This window comes from Pelobates fuscus, chromosome 8 (assembly GCF_036172605.1).
Source record: "Pelobates fuscus isolate aPelFus1 chromosome 8, aPelFus1.pri, whole genome shotgun sequence".
Taxonomy (NCBI): domain Eukaryota; kingdom Metazoa; phylum Chordata; class Amphibia; order Anura; family Pelobatidae; genus Pelobates; species Pelobates fuscus.
Genome location: NC_086324.1, coordinates 96,673,463 through 96,696,929, shown reverse-complemented (window position 1 = coordinate 96,696,929; position 23,467 = coordinate 96,673,463). Strand labels below are relative to the sequence as shown.

General features: G+C 40.9%; 1 protein-coding gene across 1 annotated transcript in view; it reads right to left on the bottom strand.

Annotated features, from left to right (window-relative positions):
- CAVIN2 (caveolae associated protein 2) overlaps nucleotides 1-16,704 on the bottom strand; it is a 48,813-nt gene extending 32,109 nt beyond the window's left edge. Inside the window, exon 1 of the mRNA XM_063430174.1 lies at nucleotides 15,892-16,704. Coding sequence (XP_063286244.1) covers nucleotides 15,892-16,386 — 495 coding nt within the window. The 5' untranslated portion in view covers nucleotides 16,387-16,704. The remainder of the gene's footprint in view (nucleotides 1-15,891) is intronic.
- Nucleotides 16,705-23,467: the final 6,763 nt, after the last annotated feature.

Here is a 23,467-nt window from a genome sequence, read left to right as displayed (position 1 = left end):
GTCGGGAGGAGTACGAGGTCAGCTCCATCATTGATTCAAGAATCTCAAGGGGCAAGTTGCAGTATCTGGTCAACTGGAAGGGATATGGTCCTGAGGAGAGGAGTTGGGTACCTCAAGAGGATGTTCATGCTCCTCGCCTCCGCAGGGCGTTTCACTCCCGCTTTCCATCTCGTCCCGGTACCTTCTGCCCGGTGGGCGTATCTGAGAGGGGGGGTACTGTCAGGGTACCTGAGGTCTCTACCTCTGAGAGAGGTGGAGACTTAGAGGTTTATCCATCCGGACGTGCCATTTCTCCCGTTCCTCGCGGTCTTTCCAGTCACTTATACAACGACCGCGAGGAATCCACATCCTTTTCTAACAGGACGCTCGATACGTGACGTCATGACGCCAATCATGAGCGACCTGCCAATCAAGTGTCCGACACCCTATCGGTACTTGTTGGAGGCGTGGTTGCTTTCCGGAGCCAGGGTATTTAAGCTTACTTCTCCCTTCAGCTCATTGCCCTGTCGTGGTTCTAGCTTGTCTAGTCACTCAGTGCTCTGGTATTCTAGTTTGCTCTATTGGTTTTGACTCGGCTTGTTGTACTACCTTGCTTATCTCTGTTATCCCTTGACCCGGCTTGTCCTCTCGCTTATCTGTCTTCTCGTTTCCTTGACCTCGGCTTGTCTTTGACCATTCTCTATTACTCTCGGTACGTTAGTCCGGCCATTCTAAGGTCCGGTATACGCACCTTTCCACTCTTTGTACTCTGCGTGTTGGATCCCTGTCCCGATCCTGACAGACAGTTACTTCTTTTAATGTTTCTTTAATTACTTATATTTATTTACTTAAAAATATATAATAAGAGGCTTTGATTTTTCATTCAGAATGGCTTATAATATACATGTGTGTGTGTGTGTTTTTGTATATTATATATATATATATATATTTATATATATATATATATATATATATATATATATATATATATATATATATATATATACATACATACATACATACATACATACATACATACACACACACACACATACATACATATCCAGTGACTATAACGTCAGCAATAATGAACATGAGAAGATGGACAAATACCAAGACCTGAAAGAAGATCTAGAAAAGATGTTGGGAGAGTGGCTTCAACAGATTCCAGGTGGGACAACTGAGATTACTGTATAGACGAGTGTAGTTCTAGGAACAGCAAAGATACTGCAAAGAACCCTCAGACTCCCAAGACCCGAGAATGAGGAATACATGTACCACCCAGGAGGGGTGAGAAAATCAATTAAATAATATTTAAATTTACAGTTGTGCTCAGACGTTTGCATACCCTGGCAGAAATTGTGAAATTGCGGTAATGATTTTGAAAATATGACTGATCAAGCACAAAAAAATATTTTATTGAAGGATAGTGATCATGTGAAGCCATTTATTGTCACATAGTTTTGACAATTTTTAAACCATAATGATAACAGAAATCACCCAAATTGCCCTGATCAAAAGTATATTTACCCTTGAATGTTTGGCCTCATTACAGACACACACGTTAAAATTGTAATTAAAGGTTAATTCCCCACACCTGTTGCTTTTTCATTTGCAATTAATGTCTGTGTATAAATAGTCAATTAGTTTGTTAGCTCTCATGTGGATGCACTGAGCAGGCTAGATACTGAGCCCCGAGGAGCAGAAAAGAACTATCAAAAGACCTGCATAATAATGCAATGGAACTTTCTAAAGATGGAAACAGATACAAAAAGATATCCAAAGCCTTGCAAATGCCAGTCAGTACTGTTCAATCACTTATTAAGAAGTGGAAAATTTGGGGATCTCTTGATACCAAGCCAAGGTTAGGTAGACCAAGAAAGATTTCAGCCACAACTACCAGAAGAATTGTTTGGGGTACAAAGAAATACACACATGTAAATGCAGGCAGCTCTGGAAAAAGACTGTGTGGTTGTTTCAAAGAGCACAATACGACGATACTTGAACAAAAATGATCTGCATGGTTGAGTTGCCAGAAAGAAGCCTTTATTGTGCCAATGCCACAAAAAAATCTGGTTACAATATGCTGACAACACCTTGACATGCCTCACAGCTTCGGGCACAATGTAATTTGGAGTGACGAGAACAAAATAGAGCTTTATGGTCACAACCCTAAGTGTTAAGTTTAGAGAGGGGTTAACAAGGCCTGTAGTGAAAATAATTCCACCCCTACTGGTGGTGGCTCACGGATGTTTTGGGGGGTGGGTGAGCTCTAAATGCATGGGGATCTTGTGAAAATTGATGGCAAGATGAATGCAGCATGTTATCAAAAAATACAGGAGACAATTTGCATTCTTCTGCACAAAGGCTGTGCATGGGACACTCTTGGACTTTCCAGGATGACAATGACCCTAAGCACAAAGATAAGTTGACCCTCCAGTGGTTACAGCAGAAAAACGTAAAGGTTCTGGAGTGGCTATCACAGTCTCCTGACCTTAATTTCACCGAGCCACTCTAAGGAGATCTCAAACATGCAAGATGACCAAAGACTTTGCATGACTTGGAGGCATTTTGCCAGGATGAATGGGCTGCTACACCAACTGCAAGAATTAGGGGCCTCATAGACAACTAATACAAACGACTGCACACTTTCATTGATGCTAAAGGGGACAATAAGCAGTATTAAGAACTAAGTGTATGCAGACTTTTGAATTGGATTAATTTAATTTTTTTTCTTTGTTGCCATGTTTTATTTTATGATTGTGCCATTCTGTTATAACATACAGTTGAAAATGAATCCCATAAGAAATAAAAGAAATGTGTTTTGCCTGCTCACTCATGTTTTCTTTAAAAAATTGTACATATATTACCAATTCTCCATGGGTATGCAAACTTTTGAGCACAACTGTCTATATATATAAACAATGAAACCAAGGATGGTGTATATATATGTATATATGTCAAACAGTGCATATGTGTATTATTACCCCCATTTCTCCACTTCTGGACAAAAACAAACTAACACTACTCAAACAATATTCTAAAGTACTTCTTACAAGTACAAATCAGAACAGAGTTTCTTTACTTTTTTAGTTGAATATGTTATAACTTGTTGTAAATATTAAAATATATTAAAACTAAGATAACAAATCCATGATTCAGAATAACCTCTACAATTTCACTGCCTATATATATTTGGAAACCATCATGCAGTGTTACTGTAAAGATAAATATTATACACTCAAAACCTGAATTACACCGTGGATGGCAGGTGGTTTTTATTTTCATTAGCCAAACACTATTTGTACAGGTTTGCAGACATTAAAAAGTATGGGAGTATGATAATATTCCGAAATTGAACAATCAATCACTTCTACAACCTTAGAATTCCAAATCTAGGGAAGGTAATTTGCAGTGGCGTACACATGACCCATGGGGCCCCGGTGCGAAAATTGATCCGTGGGCCCCCCCCAACCCCCCGCGCTTACTCTGGCGGGCCGGGGCCGCAACACATTGCGGCGGGCACCTGGTCGCAGGGGTTGCAGGGCTGCGAATCCTGCGACCGCGGTATGTACGCCAGTGCATGCAGATGCACACACACTTAAAGGACCACTACAGACACCCAGATCACATCAACTCAATGAAGTGGTCTGGGTGTCAGGTCCCTCTAGTTTTAACCCTGCAGTTGAAAACATAGCAGTTTCAGAGAAAATGCTATGTTTCACTGAGGGTTAATCCAGCCTCTATTGGCTGTCTCACTGACAGCCGCTAGAGGCGCTTCCGCGATTCTAAGACACTGAACGTCCATAGAAAAGCATTGAGTAATGCTTTCCTATGGGCGGTTTGAATGCGTGCGCGGCTCTTGACGCGCATGCGCATTCGGAGCTGAGAGGCGGAGGGATCCCCTGCGCCAAGGGAGTCCGGCGCTGGAGAAAGGTAAGTGCTGAAGACACACACACACTCACGAACAGACGCATACACACTAGCTAACAGACACACACATTTACTGACAGTGACACACTCAGCGACAGACATACATACACACTCACAAAACATACACTCTCACTGACAAACACACACTCACTAACAGACATCAAACAGACTCACTAACACACACAAACACACTCAGTAACATACACACACAGTAACACACTCACTGACACTCACTAGCAGTCACACACTCAACAGACACACTCACTCACTGACACTAGCAGACACACACACACTCACACTAGCACTCACACTAACACACACACAAACACACTCAGTAACAGACACACACAGTAACACACTCACTGACACTCACTAGCAGTCACACACTCAACAGACACACTCACTCACTGACACTAGCAGACACACACACACTCACACTAGCACTCACACTAACACACACACAAGCACACTCAGTAACAGACACACACAGTAACACACTCACTGACACTCACTAGCAGTCACAAACACTCTAACACACACACTCACACTCACACTAACACTTACACACACTAACACACACACGTTTTTTTTTTTTATTATTATTTAATCCCCCCAGCCTCCTTACCTTTTGGAGTGCTGAGGGGTTCCCTGGGGTCCAGTGGTGCTGCTGGGCTCCTGGGGGGGCCGGTCACCCGGCGGGCAGTCAGGCTGGCGGGCGCGCGAGGGAGCACTCTCCCCTGAGTGCTTCCTCTTCAGCTCCCTCGCGCGCCGCATACTGATACCGGCGCCGGAAGATGACGTCATCTTCCCGCTCCGGTATCAGTGCGGTGCGCGAGGGAGCTGAAAAGGAAGCACTTAGGGGAGAGTGCTCCCTCGCGCGCCCGCTGGACCGGCCTTGGGGTGACAGCAGGGCCAGCCTCGGGGGGCCCGGAGGTGGCCGGCTCTAGGGCCCCCCAGGAGAAGAGGCTGGCCAAGTGGCTACATACCGGGTCGCAGGGGCGGCCGGGCCCCCTGGTGGGCCGGGCCCGGTCGCAGCCGCGACCCCTGCGACCCTGGTATGTACGCCACTGGTAATTTGATTATCTTATTCACAGAAAATCACTATCTATGCCCATAAATCAAATCAGCATAGTAGACAGAAACATGCCTTTTTATAGTTCTGTCACTGGAAGATTCAAGTTGCAATTTTGTAATACTATGTGCATGACATAATTATTAGCTTCATCAATGCAAGCAGTATCACCTGCATGAAGATTTTTTTTAGTATTTTACTGCTGCAAGTCAGTAATGGCAAAACTTGAAGCTGTAGATACGTTTGATTTACTGTTCTTTAAAGGCTGAATATGCATTAAAGGAGATGTGGAATACAAGCATCTGAATGACCAAGGTAAGGCAAACAGTTTGTTTCCAGAACAACAAATGTACATGATTGTGCCTGCATATTACCATGCCTCTCAAGTGTGCCAATTTAGAAAGAAGAGTGTGTCTTTACCTACAAAAGCATCTGTATATCTGTTCTATTCTCATATCCTACTCTTCTGACAGTTTAAATGAACACTCCAGTCACCATAACAACATCATGTAAATTACGTTGTTATGGTGCCTGGGTGCTCACTGACCTTAAGGGGTTAAACCGTACAACCCCAAAGGTTGCTTCTAGCGTCCCCCAGATGACATCCTGCATCTGTCTGAGTGGAGCTAGAGGGTGGAGCTAGAGTGTCAGCTCATGCTTTAATCCAATCAGTAGCTCCCCATTGATAAAAAAAAGGTACTTTTTTATCAAGGGCAAGCTACTGATTAGCTTAGAGAGTCAGCTGACAGCTTTAGCCAATCAGCAGAACGCCTAACTGGTGGCACTCCGCGCTTTCTGTAACTTTCTGTAATCAGATTTAGAAGCCAGTTGCCGCCTAAGGGACCTGGAGATTGGCGATGGAGGCGACCTTTAGGCTTAAAGCATTCAAGAACGGTTTAACCCTTAAGGTTTAACCCTCCTGGCACCATAACAGATGGGAGTTTTCCTTTAAATTTTGAGATATCACGGGGGGGGGGGGGGGGGAATGAAAATGCCCAATGTATGATGTGTATAGGGTACATGGTGCATTCTGCCACAACACAAGGGTTAGGGGATCATTGCAAGCATCATACCAATCCATACTTATTTCATAAATTATGTTGCAAAAAGCTGTCTGTCCTTGTCTCCTTTCACATATTTGTTTATAAAAATGTTTCAGTTAATAGCAAGGCCACACTTTCTCCAGAATCCAAGAAATGCAATTATTTCCCATGATACATGCAAAGCAACATCTATACTCACAGAAAACACAAGACCATATACAACCCATGCCCACCTCATTTGTTTCTAGAGGTTAATAGAAAAAAAAATACCCCTTTCTTTCTCAGTAACAGTCAACTGTATTGCCCAAATTTTTTTTGCTCTTTTTAAAGAGTATAAAATTCAATGTACAAACTGTAGTTTTGCTAACAAAGATAGATTGGGAGAAAAAACTATGCTTCGGCACAGACTCAATGCTAAAGAGATTAATTGATAAAGAGGTGCAGAAGAGACCACCCATAGGCAGTCCTTCTACTCTCCATCCAAAAAAGCAGCAGGGCATGCTGCTAGCACTGGCTAGCAAGTATAGGAACAGAGTAACAAACCACATCATCCAGAAGCCAACATGCTTGTGTCAGCATCATGGATGAGGTTTTCCCTGCATGAGGAAGTGTCCCCATGCAGGGTAAATAAAAGAAGACTGCAAGAAGAGCGGAGGATGGACCAGAGGTGTGTGTTACATAAGTGTAGCACACATCTTTTTAACCCCTTAAGGACACATGACATGTGTGACATGTCATGATTCCCTTTTATTCCAGAAGTTTGGTCCTTAAGGGGTTAAAGAGATCATGGCGGGAGTGCATAGAGGTAGGCAAGCATTACAGATTTCCTTTAAAGATATTCAAGTTTATTCAATGAAGTTACAATTCAAATTTTAGCCCAAAGTAGGCAAACTGTAAGCATAGCTGACTTTTTTTCTTGTTAAGCTATCATGACCTTAACCCCTTTAATTTGAAGTTAATTTGGAATTCACACTTCAGTGTAACCCTGTATGTCTTATAGTTGTAAGCAGCAAGGTGAAGTGACAGCTCAAGGCTAACAGGTTTATTTAGTAACGTGAGAATTTAAAGCGAATTTCAAATTTAATACCAGAGTAGTTGACTTAGATAATTTTTCCAGTTCAGCTATTTTGATCTTAAGTTTGAACTTTGAATTCTCAGTTTAGAAAAAGAAAATCATTAAATGTACATTTTGATTTGGGAGAGTGTGATGGTATTTTTTTTTTGTTTTGTTTATACTGTTTCCCTGAAAATAAGTGCAGGTCTTATATTCATTTTCCCCCCGAAAAACGCACTAAGGCTTATTTTCGGTGGAGGTCTTATTTCGGGGAAAAATGTGTGCTAGAAAGCAGGTCTTCCCTGACCATATATTAGTTCACTCGCAAATGGAATCTACATAGATATGCTTACTCGCGAATTGAATTCCGCGAATCTATGTTCAGGGACAATTCCCCGAACATAGATTAGCGAAAGGCTAGGACTTATTTTCAGGGTGGGGCTTATATTAGGAGCATCTCTCGAAAATAAGCTAGAGCTTATTTTGGGGGGGAAAAAAGGCATATTGCTGGTGATTAAGAGTAATGGGAGTTTGATTCAACCCAAAATACTTTCATGTAGAAAATAAAAATGAATAAAATACCATATGTTGATTGTGAAAGAAAAAAAAAATCTAGATGGAAACTACAATTTAATAATTCTGGAAACATGTAATGGTACAATTATTCATAAAAAATATCAAATACAAGTGCAGAAATTGCTATAATGATTTGGGTGTGGTCTACCGGAGATATTGTTACAAGCAAAAAGCAAACTGGTCTGTAAGAAAAAAAAAAAAAAAAGAATCTGTGTTACCATGAAAGGATGTGTGACTTTAGAGGCGTAGTTGCCAACTATCTAACTATCTGTGATTACAACACCAATGCATTGTACTTTCTGCACAGGCCTGTGCTCATTTCATACAACGGAATGTAAAGTATTTAAAGTCTGGATTCTACACCACACACAGAAATGTGACATCATTTTCCTAGACCCTGCTGTATGGAAAAAAAAAAGCCTACACAAATATTTGCTAGAATTCACACTGCCTTAATCACTTCACTCACATTGAACATTTGGTCACATCTGATTAACATTGTCTAGTGGTGGTTGGATATAATTTTGGAGAAAAACAATTAACACCTGTAATACATGATATGAACCATGCAATGCATAAGGAAAAAACAGATATATTTATAGCCACCTATGCATGCTATCCACTTTGTATAAAATAATTACACTCAATATATTATAAACTCATGGAAAGGGCCATCTATACCTATAGTATCAGCATATGTTTATTATTTGTCTGTATTCCCTCTATTGTACAGAACTATGGAATATGTTGGCATTATATAATCCCAAATAATAATAAAATAATTACATGACTTGTGTAGCATGTATTTCTGTTTCAAAATCTTAACAAAATATTGTCTAATGTAATCTCATAATGTAATCTCATAATGTACCCCATGTACAAGTTGGGCTGATTCACTAAGCACAATCTTTTTCACGGAGATTAGTGGCAAAGATCAGAGGATTGTTCACTAAACTCTGAATTCCAGAAAGTTAAAATTTAGACAAAAATAAAGGACCTGGAGAAAATTAGCTACTTGCTGCTTATCTATTTTCTGTTTCTGCTTTTAATTTGCTACCATTTGGAGTTTAATGAATACATGTCTTAGACGAAATGAACTAAACTTGCTATATTCACATCTACCAAGACAGATAATGAGTTTTCCCTCTCCATATCATGCAAAATACTAATCTAATACTATCTCTGTTATCTTGGGTTGGCCAGGTTTAACCCCTTAAGGACACATGACATGTGTGACATGTCATGATTCCCTTTTATTCCAGACGTTTGGTCCTTAAGGGGTTAAGAGAATGCCCTGTGCAAGTTCATGATTAACCATGCTTTTTAAAGAAAATGCACACATGGGCTACATTGACATGTTCACCTGATATCATGACTGCACATAGTTACCTCCAGACTCCTTATATTAGCACAAACTGAGGACAACCACATGCCTCCCAATTGTCCCTATTTAGGAAGGACAATCCCTATTTTGGGTCCATATGCCTCCCCCCTTTTCTATCCTAATGTCTCACTTTTCTAGGAGCTCCATTCTGTTAGTGTGTCTAAATGCATAACAGAGCTCCACGACCATAATACTCACAGTAATGTGTCTTTAAACTACAATAAATGTGTTTAGAAATCAGTCTGTGTAAATGAGATACATTGTTCATGTTATAAATTACATTTAAGTTGCATTAATTATTATTAGTAAGTTACCTAAAATTCCTCAGAACAACCCTGCGCTGGCCACAACCCTAAAATTAAAGTATCACTCTTTGTCCGTTGGAAATGTTTGTAGGTTATCAATTCAGGATTTGCTTAGTTGTCAGCACTTTCTGAGTTGATACCTAATTTGATTATTTTTATGTGTGTGTGTGCGTGTGTGTGTGTCTGCGTGCGTGCGTGCCTGCGTGTGTGTGTATGTGTGTTTATATATATTACAAGCCAATGCAGCAGACTAATACAAATCTGATGAAAATGGAACATTGTGTGGATTTATGAACATGTGAAAATACGGATATTAATCAGGGTCTCTTACCAAAATAACAGTTTATTGCATCAAAATCATAGCATTGATCTTCATGGTTTAACTTTTTTCTTTTATTTAATACTATTGGAAATATAAACATCAGAATCTTTAAACCTATTATTAAAATTCATGCGAGTATGAAATTTCCCTGCCACACCCTTATGTCTGTTATTATTTGGCAAAAACATTCTTATTCACTAAACACTTACCTGTAGTTAAAGGGACACTCTAGGCACCCAGACCACTTCTGCTCATTGGAGTGGTCTGGGTGCCAACTCCCACTACTCTCAACCCTGCAACTGTAATTATTGCAGTTTTCTATAAACTGCAATAATTACATTGCAGGGTTAACTCCACCTCTAGTGGCTGTCTACTAGACAGCCACTAGAGGTCACTTCCTGGGTTCTAGCACAGGTAACCTGTGCTAGAGCGTCGCTGGACGTCCTCACGCTGTGTGAGGACCTCCAGCGTCGCTCAAAACCCCATAGGAAAGCATTGAAATTATTTTTCAATGCTTTCCTATGGGGAGACGTAATGCGCATGCGCGGCATTTCCGCGCATGCGCATTAGGTCTCCTCGGCCGGCGGGCGAGATCAGTCTCGCCCACCGGCCGACGCAATCACTGGGAGGAGCGTCGCGGCGGCGGAGACAGCGGCGAGGGACATCGCCGCTGTCCCAGGTAAGTGACTGAAGGGGTTTTCACCCCTTCAGTAACCGGGGATTGGGGGGTGGGAGGGAGAGGGTCCCTCCAGTGCCAGAAAAACGGATCGTTTTTCTGGCACTGGAGTTTCCCTTTAAATGAAAACAGAATTGAAAATAGCCAAGCTCCAATTATAGCTGAGTTGAAGCATTTCTTAAATCACCAATTTTTGCCCAAATCTTTACATTGTCAATTGATTACTAAGTAGGGACATGTGTTTGAAACAGGTTAGAGAATCATTTTGCAAACTTTGCGTGAAGAAGATGAAATTTTGCTTAGAGTAAATTAGTCCTAAAATGATAATTCTAATGTCTGTATAAATATTGCTCTCTGTGAAAAAAATTATAATAAAGATACATGGTATAACATTTCCAAATGTACCATTTACAGGACAAAAACATTTACAAAAAAATCTCAGATGTAAAAGATCCACTCTAAATAAACCTCATTGTGGAGTATATACAAAATGAACTTGCATACAGGAGGTCCTACAAGACCCCATTTAAAACAGCTTATATTTAAAGGGACACTATAGGAATCCAGACCACTTCAGCTCACTGAAGTGGTCTGGGTGCAGTGTCCCATCACCCTTAGCATGTAATTATTGTAATTATTGCAGTCTTTAATAAACTGTAATAACTCCTCCTCCAGTGGCTACCTACCAGACAGTTACTAGAGGGACTTCGGGGTAGATAGGTAACTTTTGGTCACCTAAATGATGCTGGACATCCTCACCCTATGCATGAGGACTTCCAGTGTCACCGGAATCCCTGTAGGAAACCATTATTCAAATGCATTATTCAAATGCTAATGCTAGCGCGGTTGCATAGTTTAGTGGAACTAAACTCAAGACATATTCAATTTCTGAGAGCACCTGCTTTGCAAAAACTTCTCATTGAGCTGCATTTGGAAGTCTGTGATTGAATAGTCACAGAAAGTATAGGCTGGGTAAGAATAGGAGGGCTTGCAAAGGCTTCAGATAAGAGATCTAGCTATTTTTAGATATACCCCCTATGAAAAAGGCATAATTAAATGCATGAAAGTTTTCCAATGGGGGTAAATCTCTAAACAGTGATTTTTATTTTTAGGGGCAGGAGTTTGGGCAGTGGGGTGTCCATTTAAACTTTAGTATCTGTGGCAGCACTGTCCGTGCTAATGCAGAACACAACCTTCTCTCGTCTTCGAATTACTCATACCATGACAATGTCTGATTCTGTCTTTCATGTAGCTGTCCCCAAGGTAGCCTTGCTTATGATTTGCTTAGTCTAAATAGACTTAAATTATTATTTTCAATCACATCTAAGTGGGGAGCTATTGCATGTAGACGAAGGGGGAGATTTCTCCATATTTAATGAAAATGCCCTCAGAAAGCAAATTTTTGCATGAGATTTATAAGATAGTATAGAAATGCCATAGCCCTATGACACTCCTGCTCATCTCCTCTACCAGACACTACTTATTCCCACTACTTATTTATTTAAAATCCTTGCATTCCAAAAGAGAAATCTAGTAAGTGTGCGTATATCAAAAATGTCTTGATCCAAATTTGTCTATAAATATAGGAACATGTAAAATGTGCAGCATCTAAGCAGTATACAATGTAAAGTAATAGTAGCTAAACACAAGGGGGAGGGAAGACATACTACATGCCAGAGAGAACTGGACACATTTTATGTCTCCACTAGATGCTACTTCAACTCGCTGCAGTGGTTATATTGCCGTGAGAACCCTGGCATCCTTGACTGCAAGTCTTACCCCTCACTGTAAGTAGTCAACCATTTCAGAAGGCTAACTTACTATGGTGAGCTTGAAACTCATACGCAGGGAGGAGTTTTAGGTCCACTACTGGGCTTAGCTCTGAGAGAAAGCTTCTGGTTCTCCATAGGAAGTAGTGTAGGTGGGGGTGGCACCCGACAAACTCCAGGTAAGAAGTCATAAAATTAAATCATTAAAATGTTTGCACCCTTACAATTGTGGGAGACGGCAAACTCCTTGTTCTATAACCATTACAGTGGGCTGGAGTGTTCCTTTAATACAACTATTCATGCATTTTACTTTTGCAAGAATAGATGTAAAAATACCCCAATGAAGGATAGAACTGAAGATGACTGCTGTAAAGGCCCTGTAGAAAATCACCAGGAAATATACTAAGCTTCTGGTAATAAATACCAGGTGATATTGCATTTTAGATTTTGCCATTATTTCAAATGCAATTTAGTTGGTAATAGAATTAAAGCAACTTGGGTCACTGGCAAATACTTATAGATGTCCAAGTATATGCATACATGCATATACCTGCAGCTGAGTAAGCCTAAATCCAAAAATGCATCAAATACCTTTTCTTTCTAGGTGTAATGTTAAAAAAAATAAAAAAATAAAGATGATTGATTTAGCAGCACACCTTTTGAATTCATCATAAATAAATAATACATTAAATATACACAATACATAATATGTAGTCTGGGGCATAGCTCATTGCATAACCCGTGCAGGTTATGCAGTGAGCTATGCCCCAGACTAGAAGGCAGCTGACACATGTCAAACAATCCTGGCCTTCCTATTATTTTGCCATGGTTGCTGTCAGCTAATCAGTTGCTTCATTCATGCTTGTATTAATGGAGGTACATATACATGTTTATGTACTCAGCACTGCTTTTAGCACTGTAAAAAACTGTAAAAGAATATATGGGGACGTGTATAGCTATATATGCATTTGAACAGTTATATGTGAAGTATAGCTTCCGCCTGTGACATATCTGAGTTAGGGAGTTAACCTCCGATCCAGTACCAGCACTTTATTTAGTCTACCTCAATACAAAAAGAAAGCAGCCCGATCCTCCTCCTCCTACAGAGCGCTGCAATTGTGGAACAACCTCCCGCACACTTTAAAATCTTCCCCAAGCCTAAAGTCCTTTAAGAGATCCCTCTCTACATACCTCAAAACAGAATGCATGTGTCATTGTTGATTATATACTTCCTACCTGTTCTATGTTAAATGTTGTATGTAGTGTGTATTAACCCCTTAAGGACTGAGCCAAACGTACACGTTGTGATCAAAACAAAAAGTAAACAAAAACTTGAATTTGTGCTATATGTCTGTTCAGGCGTAATTCGCCTCTTTCATATAATGTGCACCCGCACGTATTATATATCATTTTATTCAGGGAAAACAGGGCTTTCATTTAACATAAAATATGTAGGTATGAAACATAATTTAATATGAATAAAATATTAAAAAATGGGAGAAAATACGAATTAAATTTTTGTTTTAGTTCTACGTGACATTCTAACTGTAAATGTCATAATACTGTTTGCTTTTACTGCAATAAAATACAGATATTTGTATTTAGCGATGTCTCACATGTAAAACAGTACCCCCTATGTACAGGTTTTATGGTGTTTTGGAGAGTTCCAGGGTCATATATAGCATGTTACATTTTTCATTTTTTTTCACACTGAAATTTGCCATATTGGTTACGTTGCCTTTGAGACCGTATGGTAGCCCAGGAATGCAAATTACCGCCATGATGGCATACCATTTGCAAAAGTAGACAACCCAAGGTATTGCAAATGGGGTATTCCAGTCATTTTTAGTAGCCACTTGGTCACAAACACTGGCCAAAGTTAGAGTTAATATTTGTTTGTGTGTGAAAAACGCAAAAAACTAATTTGAACGTCAATTTTAGCAAGGATTTCGCGATCACATGGCCCAGGGGGCTGAAACTGATGGACGGGGACTCCCTGGGCTCCCAGGTAAGTCCCCACACTGAGATCGCTGGCGACCGGGTAAGTACCCTGGATGGCGGGGACATGCTTTTGTTTTGGTGACTATAATGTCCCTTTAAATTTCTAAACAATTTTGCTGCAGTTATAAGTCCACTACCTCTTCAGATCTGCTATAGAAGGAAGCTATGCATGCCCCTGATTGTTCAAGTACTTGCAGGGCATAAGCAAAGCTAACAAGCCGCACATCTCGAATCACTGTAATTTTAAGACAAGCTTCTTAACATTAAAGCTATATTATGAAACTGCTGAAATTGGGTAAGTGCCCTGTGTCTACAAAACACAGTCAGAGTTATTCTCTAAAGTGAGAACTGTTTGGAATGTAACTTGAATTTCAAAGCTAAGGCCAAAATAAAAGAAGTGGAAATATTCTCCAAGTCTACTATGCTTCCAGTTCAGCCGCTTTAGATTTAAATTTGAAATTTAATTTGATTTCCCAACAAATCTCACTTTAGTTAAAAGCCTTGAAAATATGTATAATATTTATATCAATGGAAGTCTGGAATGCAGTCTCAATAGTAACTTGGAATGCCCTACTACTGCTGCTGCTTTACACCTGTCATCTTATATAAACTATATGCATCCATTTTTCACTTTTCTCAATTCCATGCTCTGCAGTCTACATAATCTAAAATGGTCTTCCCTCAATACGTTATGTATATTTTTAAAATCTTTTTTCCACAAATGTGTTTAAATATACACCCATATCTATAGCGTATTCATTTTTTGATGTTTTTGGGTCCCTAAATAAAGGACACACCCACGGTTTACTAACACAGAAAATTCTCACATGACATTGTAACCACATTGAGGCTAGTCAGGCAGTGTTCATTAAGAAGGACCCATTAACTGTTAACCTATTGTTCGTGCATATCATTTATGTGCAGTCACTACTCACTGTGGGGTTTATTATCTTAACAGTGAAATGAGGAAGGCTGATAAGTGAGTTAGAACATTTTTCTGAGAAAAGAAAAGAAATAAAAATAAACCCTATTTTTCCAACCAATGAGACTATATAGGCCTGAATCCTTCCATTTTTGTTTTAAATAAATTAACTCAAGGCACTTTTTAGTGAGTCAACTTCTAGAATATTCCCTTGTTTCATGTGACCAGACGTTCCCGTTTTGCAGTAACACTGTGGAGTTGACCAAATAGCCATATGTATTTACAACTAAGAATATTTTGCATTGTTCTAATTTTCAGGGAGTATATAACATGTTGAGCAGATATAATGTCACCATATGTTAGAGTGAAGTGATTAATAGTGTTTAATATCTGCACAAGTCAATTATACATCACGTACAATGAAGGAACCCCAAAGGTATACTTTCACATTTTAAAACCGTATGTAGAGTCTTAAATGCAAGGGCCCGACTAAAATGCTGAACTGCTTCTAAATAAGTAAATATTTGTATTCAAGATTCCATGCACTATTCATTACATTGTTATGGTGCAATAAAATGCTTTTTGTTTTGATTTTAGTTTCATTTTTTTGTTGTTGTATTTTTACTATAGTACACTACATGCAGGTAAAGCAATAACACATGGTACAGTCGCTTTTGTCGACACTGGGTGTTAGTGAGACCCATGCATGACAGGACCAAGGAAGGATTAAGTAAGAAATACCATCTTGCATATTTCTAACTGGACGCTGTAGGAAAATGACCATTTTCACCAAATAAGGATTGTAACTGTGTCCAGTCATGGATAGGGAGTGTGTTTGGAATATGTAAAACATACCTGAAAGATGAGAACTTTAAAGTTGTTCCTCCTTAGAAGTTGGGTGTGGTTATGTTCCAGCTTCTTCACCTGGACCGTCTGCTTGTCCATGCGATCTTTGACATCTCTCATGTTGGCACTGACCTTACGAGACTTCTCCAGGAGTTTGCTGACAGTGTTGCTGGTGGAGGTGTGACTTTTAGACAGCTTGGTGATATCATTCTGGATTCCCTTGACCGAGTTTTCTATGTCAATTTGCCTCTTCTCCATCTTCTGCTGGTTCTCCTGCACTGAATCCAACATGTTTACCAGTTTGTCCAGTAGGGTGAGGACAGTGATGGCGTTTACCTGGTTGCTGTCCTTGATGGAGTCCACAGCATGCTGCTGAGGAGTGGGACTAGAGCTTGGGGAATCTACAGGGCTGTGGCTAGGTACCACCAACTCCTGGCTTTCATGGTCCCCACTTTTCTGGAACTCCTCGCTGTGCTTCTCTACTTGAATTGTATCTTCTTCCATGTTTGGTGCTGGTGTCTCAGCTCCTGCTCACTAAAAGAGAACTGCTGTGGTTACTGTGTAACTGCTAAATAGCTCCAGAGGCAGCAGATGTGCAGTCCCACAGCTTGTTTTTCCTTTGATCGGCGTTTGTTCAGTTAGGACAGTATGAGACACACCAGTCTGCAGCTCAACACTGCCAGCAACTACATTCCTGTTTGTCTTTTAAGCCTCTACTCCACCCAGTGGGAGGTGAAAGTTGAACTATCCAAAATGTAAACGCTAACTTTTATACCCAAGGGTGTGTTTCACTCCTCTCTCTCTATACCATCCTTTTCATGCCACTCCTAGATGTGCAGGGTTACATATTTTTTTAGCATGCCATAGTTCAGAAATGACTTCATTCAGGCATAGAAATACACCCTATGTTGGCAAAGAGCCACCACTCTGCTGTTGGCTGCAGGGGAAAAACTTTTGGCTTGCTGCTATGATACACTGGAACACTGAGTATGTTATTTTCCTGGATGAAGTTATTTTCAGAGGAAAGTATTGTTTGAATTTGCCAAGGGAATAACTCTTGATTTGTTTCACATCTACAAATCCATTTTTTTTTCCATTCTCAGTAGAAAATATAGGTTAGAGATCTCAGTTTTCACAGAGATGTTATTTTAAAAGTGGGAGGAGGGCTGTATCAGTGTCACATTATCTGTGCTTTGGTATATTGTTTCATAGTATTTCAGACTTCCCCTTAAGCGCTAACACACAGGTGGCCAAAAGGTAGATTCTTATACATTCTCATATGTAGAAGAGATACAACTCCTTTTATGCTTTATCACGCTAAAGGCTGGTAAAGCATTATGGGAGTTTCAGTTCTACAACATCTGGGGATCTACTTTTTGAGTACACCTGCACCACCAGCATGTAAGTATAATATCTGACTAGATTCATTGTCTTTATACTCCAATTTAATATCTTGCATAGGCAAACAGATGTTCATATTAAAGGGAGACTATAGTCACCAGAACGACTACAGCATGATGTAGTTATTCTGGTGCCTACTGCCTGCTGCCTGTCCCTGCATGCTTTTTAAAGGTACACAATTGGCACCCAGACCACTTTGCCTCATTGAAGTGGTCAGAGTGCAATACCCCTTTCCCCCTTGATCCTGCAATGTAAATAATTGCAGTTTTAGAGAAACTGCAATGATTACCTTGCTGATCTAAGACTGCCTCTAGTGGCTTTTAATCAGAAAGTCACTAGAGGCACTTTCTGCATGCAAAGCGACTTTTGGTTGCCTAACTGACGTTGGACGTCCTCTCTGTATGAGGACATCCAGCATCAGTTAAATCCCCATAGCGATTTGAAATTCAAATGTTTTCCTATGGGGAGGGCCTAATACGCTTGCAGTGCTTGCCGTGCATGCGCATTAGCCCCCCGTCAGATGACGTTGGAGGAGGCAGAGCACTGACCCAGTGCCAAGGTACTTTGGCAATGGAATCGGTAAGTGTTAAAAGGTTTTTTTGTAATTTAAAAACTGCCTTTTTAGAAAACTGTCAGTGTGCATTACTGCCTAGGGACACGTCTAGTGGCAGTCACCAAGATGGCCACTAGAGTTGCTTCCTGGGTGACGTTCAGCGTCTCTACGTCCTGCATGGAGGCACTGAACGTTCCCCATAGAGATGCACTGATGTTTTGCTGCTCAAGAGCGATAGCCTCCCATTGCTTGACAGAGATCATCAAGTTTGATGATCTCAGCCAAGGAGGCCAAGCCTGTGCTATGCTGGAAAAGGTGAGTAAAATCACCTTTAACTTTTTGCACACTAAACAAACTGTTATTTTAGAACTATAGTGTGAGGAATCTATGTTTGCGTTCTTGAGACTGTAGTGTTCTTATTATGACAGATATCAATGAGTATTTAGACAGACACTATAGTCACCAGAACAACTACAGCTTAATGTAGTTGTTCTGGTATCTACTGCCTTTCCCTGCAGGCTTTTGATGCAAACACTGCCTTTTCATTACTACCTAGTAACAGCTCTAGTTACTGTCACGCAGACGACCACAAAAGGAACTTTTGGGTCAGTGTTGTTCATCGTCTCCACACACTGCATGAGCTGAACAGTCCTAATAGATATACATTGATTCAATGCATCTCTATGAGGAGATGCCGATTGGCGTAGATAAGGGGGGACCTATTGTCCTCCCCTCCGGCCCCCACCCCTGAGTGGCAGGTGGGGGCCCTAAAGGATAATGGGGGGGGGGGGACCTATTGTCCTCCCCGGCCCACACCCCTGAGTGGTGGGGGACATAAATAACAATAGGGGGGACCTATTGCCCCCCTAAACCCCCACCCCTGAGCGGCGGGTGGGGGCGCTAAATAACAATAAGGGGGGGACCTATTGTCCTCCCCTCGGCCCCCACCCCTGAGCAGCAGGTTGGGCGCCCTAAAGGATAATGAGGGAGGGGACCTATTGCCCCCCCCCTCTGCCCCTACCCTGGAGCGGAGGGTGGAGGCCCACAAGGATAATGAGAAGGGGGGGACCTATTGTCCTCCCCCATGGCCCCCACCCCTGAGCGGTGGGTGGGGGCCCTAAAGGATAATGAGGGAGGGGACCTATTGCCCCCCGCCCCCCCTGCCCCTACCCTGGAGCGGAGGGTGGAGGCCCACAAGGATAATGAGAAGGGGGGGACCTATTGTCCTCCCCCCAGCCCCCACCCTTGAGTGGCGGATGGGGGCCCCAAATAAAAAAAATAATAATCCCCTACTTACACCCCTCACCCAAAAAATAGTGAGGAGGGAATAAAAGAATTAGGTACCTGTAAAAAAAAAAAAAAAACTTACTATTTGATGTCTTCTTTTTTGTAAAATCTTAATTTTTGAGCCCCAAAAAAGGCTAAATAAAAACCATAATACCCGTCAAAGTTGTAAAAAATAAAATAAAAAACCCAAGCGCCCCCCAAAAAATCAGATAAAAAAGAAAAAAAACTGACGTGAAAAAATTAATCCATCTTCACCTGGCGAGGGCACGGCATAGACTGAGCTCTGCAGGGCGGGGAAAGGCTTATAAAGCCTTCCCACGCCCTGCAATTTGACTCAGAGCACTCCGAGGTCCTCGAGTAGGGGCAGAATTTACTAATACTAAGTAATCTTTACTTAGTGTTAGTAAATTTAGCTGAAAGACCAATTTAGGTCTTTCAGCCTTTTGGTAGATAGTTCCCTAATACCGTGAAATTCCGATCCAAACAAAGTCCCGAATTGCATCCTAACATGAATGAACAAACTGTTCTCATTCTGTTAGGACGCAATTCGGTAGTTTCGCCGGCATCCTGTCTAAGTGAGAAATAAAACTAAGAGTTGTTGGAAAATTTCTCTGACCACCAGAAATGAAGAACACTTTGCTCCTCAGCTGGTCAGAGATGGTCAGGTGTAGGAAACCACCATAAGACAAATAGTCCCTACTTTGTCTTATGCTTTAAAGAAAACTAGAGTAGACGGGAAGAAATGAAGAACAGATCCTGAGAGAGGGAGAGAAGAGGAATCGATTAAAGAAAGATAAGTTCAGCATGACAGTGTCGCTTTAACAGGGGGAAAGTGGGCTAAAAACCTATACAGTGATTTTACACCCATAGTCTCAAGAATACATGTTTTTAATCCTGACACTATAGTGTTCTTTTAATTCTGCATAACCAATTTAAGATTTTGATGGAATCTGCAAATCACTGAAACTAGTATATTATATATGTACACTTACTTTTCAGTGATTTGCAGATTATATATATTTTTGTATGATGATGAAAATGTTTAAACAGATTTGGTGAGTTTACTGCTGGTTGAGAAGGCCTAATTTTACTTTTAGTTTGATATAGTTCACATTTAAATTATTATTGACAAGGTATTTTGACACACTGAATAATCAGGACTCGGATCCAGCAGAGCATACAGAGCACACACCAGTAGAAGTCCGGATCCATACAGGACCATTGGCACACTTGTAAAACTGAACTGTCTGCAGTGCACGTCCCCCGTAGTGAGATCTTTGTCGGGACGCACACACAGAATCACGCCGTCCTCACCGGCGGTCGGATTTCAAGCGCAAGTTTGTCAAGGCAATCCACATCAATCCAAGCCAAATTCGAAGGTCCTTGCACATTACTGACTCTCATATGACTGGTAATAACTGTATGAATTATTCCTGATCTATCACACACAAAAAACAGCTATCCCTTTATGGAGATAGTGATACTCTAAAGTGCCTGAATTAAAGAAGCAGCTCAACACAAAAAGTGGAATACCCTAATCCACAATAAAGTGCAAGTATTCAAAGAGAAGGTATAGGTTATATACCAACATGTGGAGCGCTATAAATATAAATAGTGTGGGGTAACACTCAGCCCTCCAGTGCAATGACAATCTCGAAATGTAATATCCGAAATTATACAAAACAAGACAATAAAAAAAGAATATAGTGCAGATGGTTAGAAAAAAACAGTGAATAATAGTAGGAAATGGCTTAAACCACTCACATGGGCTGGAGCCTATATGGTATTGGCTCCGTAAGTATCTCATTTTTGCTTTAGGAGATACTTACGGAGCCAATACCATATAGGCTGCACCGCAAGTACTGCTGGGAGGAAGTGACGGCCGGTCACTTCCTCCCAGCTTACTAGGCATGGGGGGAGAGACAGCCGAGGAGAGGCATGAAAAATGAGGTGTGTGTGTATTTATGTATGTGTCTGTATGTATGTATGTATGTGTATGTATGTATGTCTGTTTGTCAGTATGTATTTGTGTATATATCTATGTATGTATGTGTGTATGTATATATGTCAGTATGTATGTATGTCTGTGTGTGTGTGTGTATGTCAGTATGTATGCCTGGATGTATGTGTGTATGTATGTACATATCTATCAGTATGTATGTGTGTCTGTATGTCAGTATGCATGTATGTCTGTGTGTGTGTGTATGTCTGTATGTCAGTATGTCAGTATGTATGTATGTATATATGTGTGCATGTATGTCGGTGTATTTGACTTTTGCTTTGTTTTGACTTCCCTGATATCTGGTGTCCTTGACTTTTGGCTTTCCCTCATCTTTGTTTCTGATTCTGTGTCCCTGACCTCGGCAAGTATTTTGACTATTCTTGGAGACGTTAAGTCCGGCCATTCTAAGGTCCGGTTTACATTATCCTTAGTCCTAGGTGTGACACAGTACTGCGTGCTGGATCAACTTGGAATCCTGACATTACGACATGGCACATATCTGCTTGCTAGAGAAAGCTAGAGGAGAATGATCACCCTATGGATCAATTTGCCCATTCTTTTAGCACACTCCTTACTAGGACGGCTCATTTACAGCCTGAGGTTTCATCAATTATGTCACCACTGCCTAATGTACCTCTACCTATAGAATATAAGGCACCTACGATCTCCTTATCTCCTCCCCTGCATTTTTCTGGTAATATCCAGGAATGTAGGGGATTTCTCAATCAGATTGAGTGCCACTTTAAGGCCTCACCTGGTTCATTTCCTTCAGATAGAGCTAAGATTGGGTATCTGATGAACCAACTTATAGGTAGGGCCTTAACCTGGGCTAATCCATTGTGGGAAAGTAATAGGAGTATCGCTCATTGTTACCAGGAATTCCTGGCGGTTTTCAAACTGACGTTTGGTCCATTAGGCAGTGAGGAAGACGCCTCCACTGCCTTAATGCATATCATACAAGGGAACCGGTCTATCTTGGATTATGCCATAGATTTTCGTACCTTGGCATCTGAGGTAGACTGGACTAACAACGGATTAATTGCTGCTTTTAAAAAAGGATTATCCAAAGTTATACTTGATGAAATTGCTGCCAAAGACCTACCTAAGGGGTTAAATGACTTTATTACCTATGTGATGCAGATCGATAGTAGACTCAGGACCAGGGAAATTACTAGAAACATAACTAGATGTTTGAATATGTCACTAGCACCTCGATTCTCCAAACCTGTTGTCCCAGACCTCTCGACGCTGTCTGAACCCGAACCTATGCAGTTAGGGGTTTCATGACTATCTGAGGCAGAGAAACAGTATAGGAGAGGGTCTGTGCTTATATTGTGGCAAGAAAGAGCAAGAGGTGAAAGAGGTGCTTGTCCTATACGTCCGGAAAACTTCCGCACCTAAGAACCTTAAGGGGACAGGTCTTAGGTGTAATAGATACGTCCCAGAAAGTTGGAGTGCATTAGCAACTGCACTGGAGTCAGGATCTTCTCTGAGTGCTCTAACAAAATACATACAGTATATAGTTCAGACTATATGTATATACAGAGTATACAAGATTAAAAGTATATCTGGGGATCAGCTCACATGGACCAGAGCCTTATCACCCCTGGCTCTGGGTTTGAATTGCTCCAATGGAGAGGGATAAACCCACAATATAGCAAGACAGGATACTCTTCTGGATCAGATGTATTATCTAGGCAGTACAAACAAATAGGCAGAAGCCCACATTGAATAGTATCAAACACAGTATTTTTTTATGACAAAAGGTTAAAACTCTCACCTGAAGTAGTGGGTTTGCCAGCAATAAACCCACAACTTGCTAAGCAGGAATATACACATAAAAACGATAAAGCTTGGACACTTCCGGGTTCCGGCTGCGTTCCGGTCACGTGATCGCTAGGACCGCCTCTCTCTGTTGTCAAACATGACGTGTTTCGCCCGCTTCCTGGGCTTCTTCCGACCAGGAAGAAGCCTGACATCAGAGAGAGACGGTCTATATACATAAATCATCCTCGCCTGCTGGTGCAGGGTTCTTTTTTGTAGCTAAGAAAGATGGAGAATTACGACCTTGCATAGACTACAGGGCATTAAACAAGATTACTATCCAAAATGACTATCCCATTCCCCTTATATCCAAATTATTTGATAGACTCCAGGGTGCTAAGATCTTCACTAAGCTTGACCTTAAGAGTGCGTACAATTTGGTGAGAATTAGGGAGGATCATGAATGGAAGACGGCGTTTAACACTAGCAAATATCTTGTTATGCCTTTCGGGTTATGTAATGCTCTGGATGTATTTCAAGACTTCCTTAATAATGTACTCAGAGACTATATTTACTCT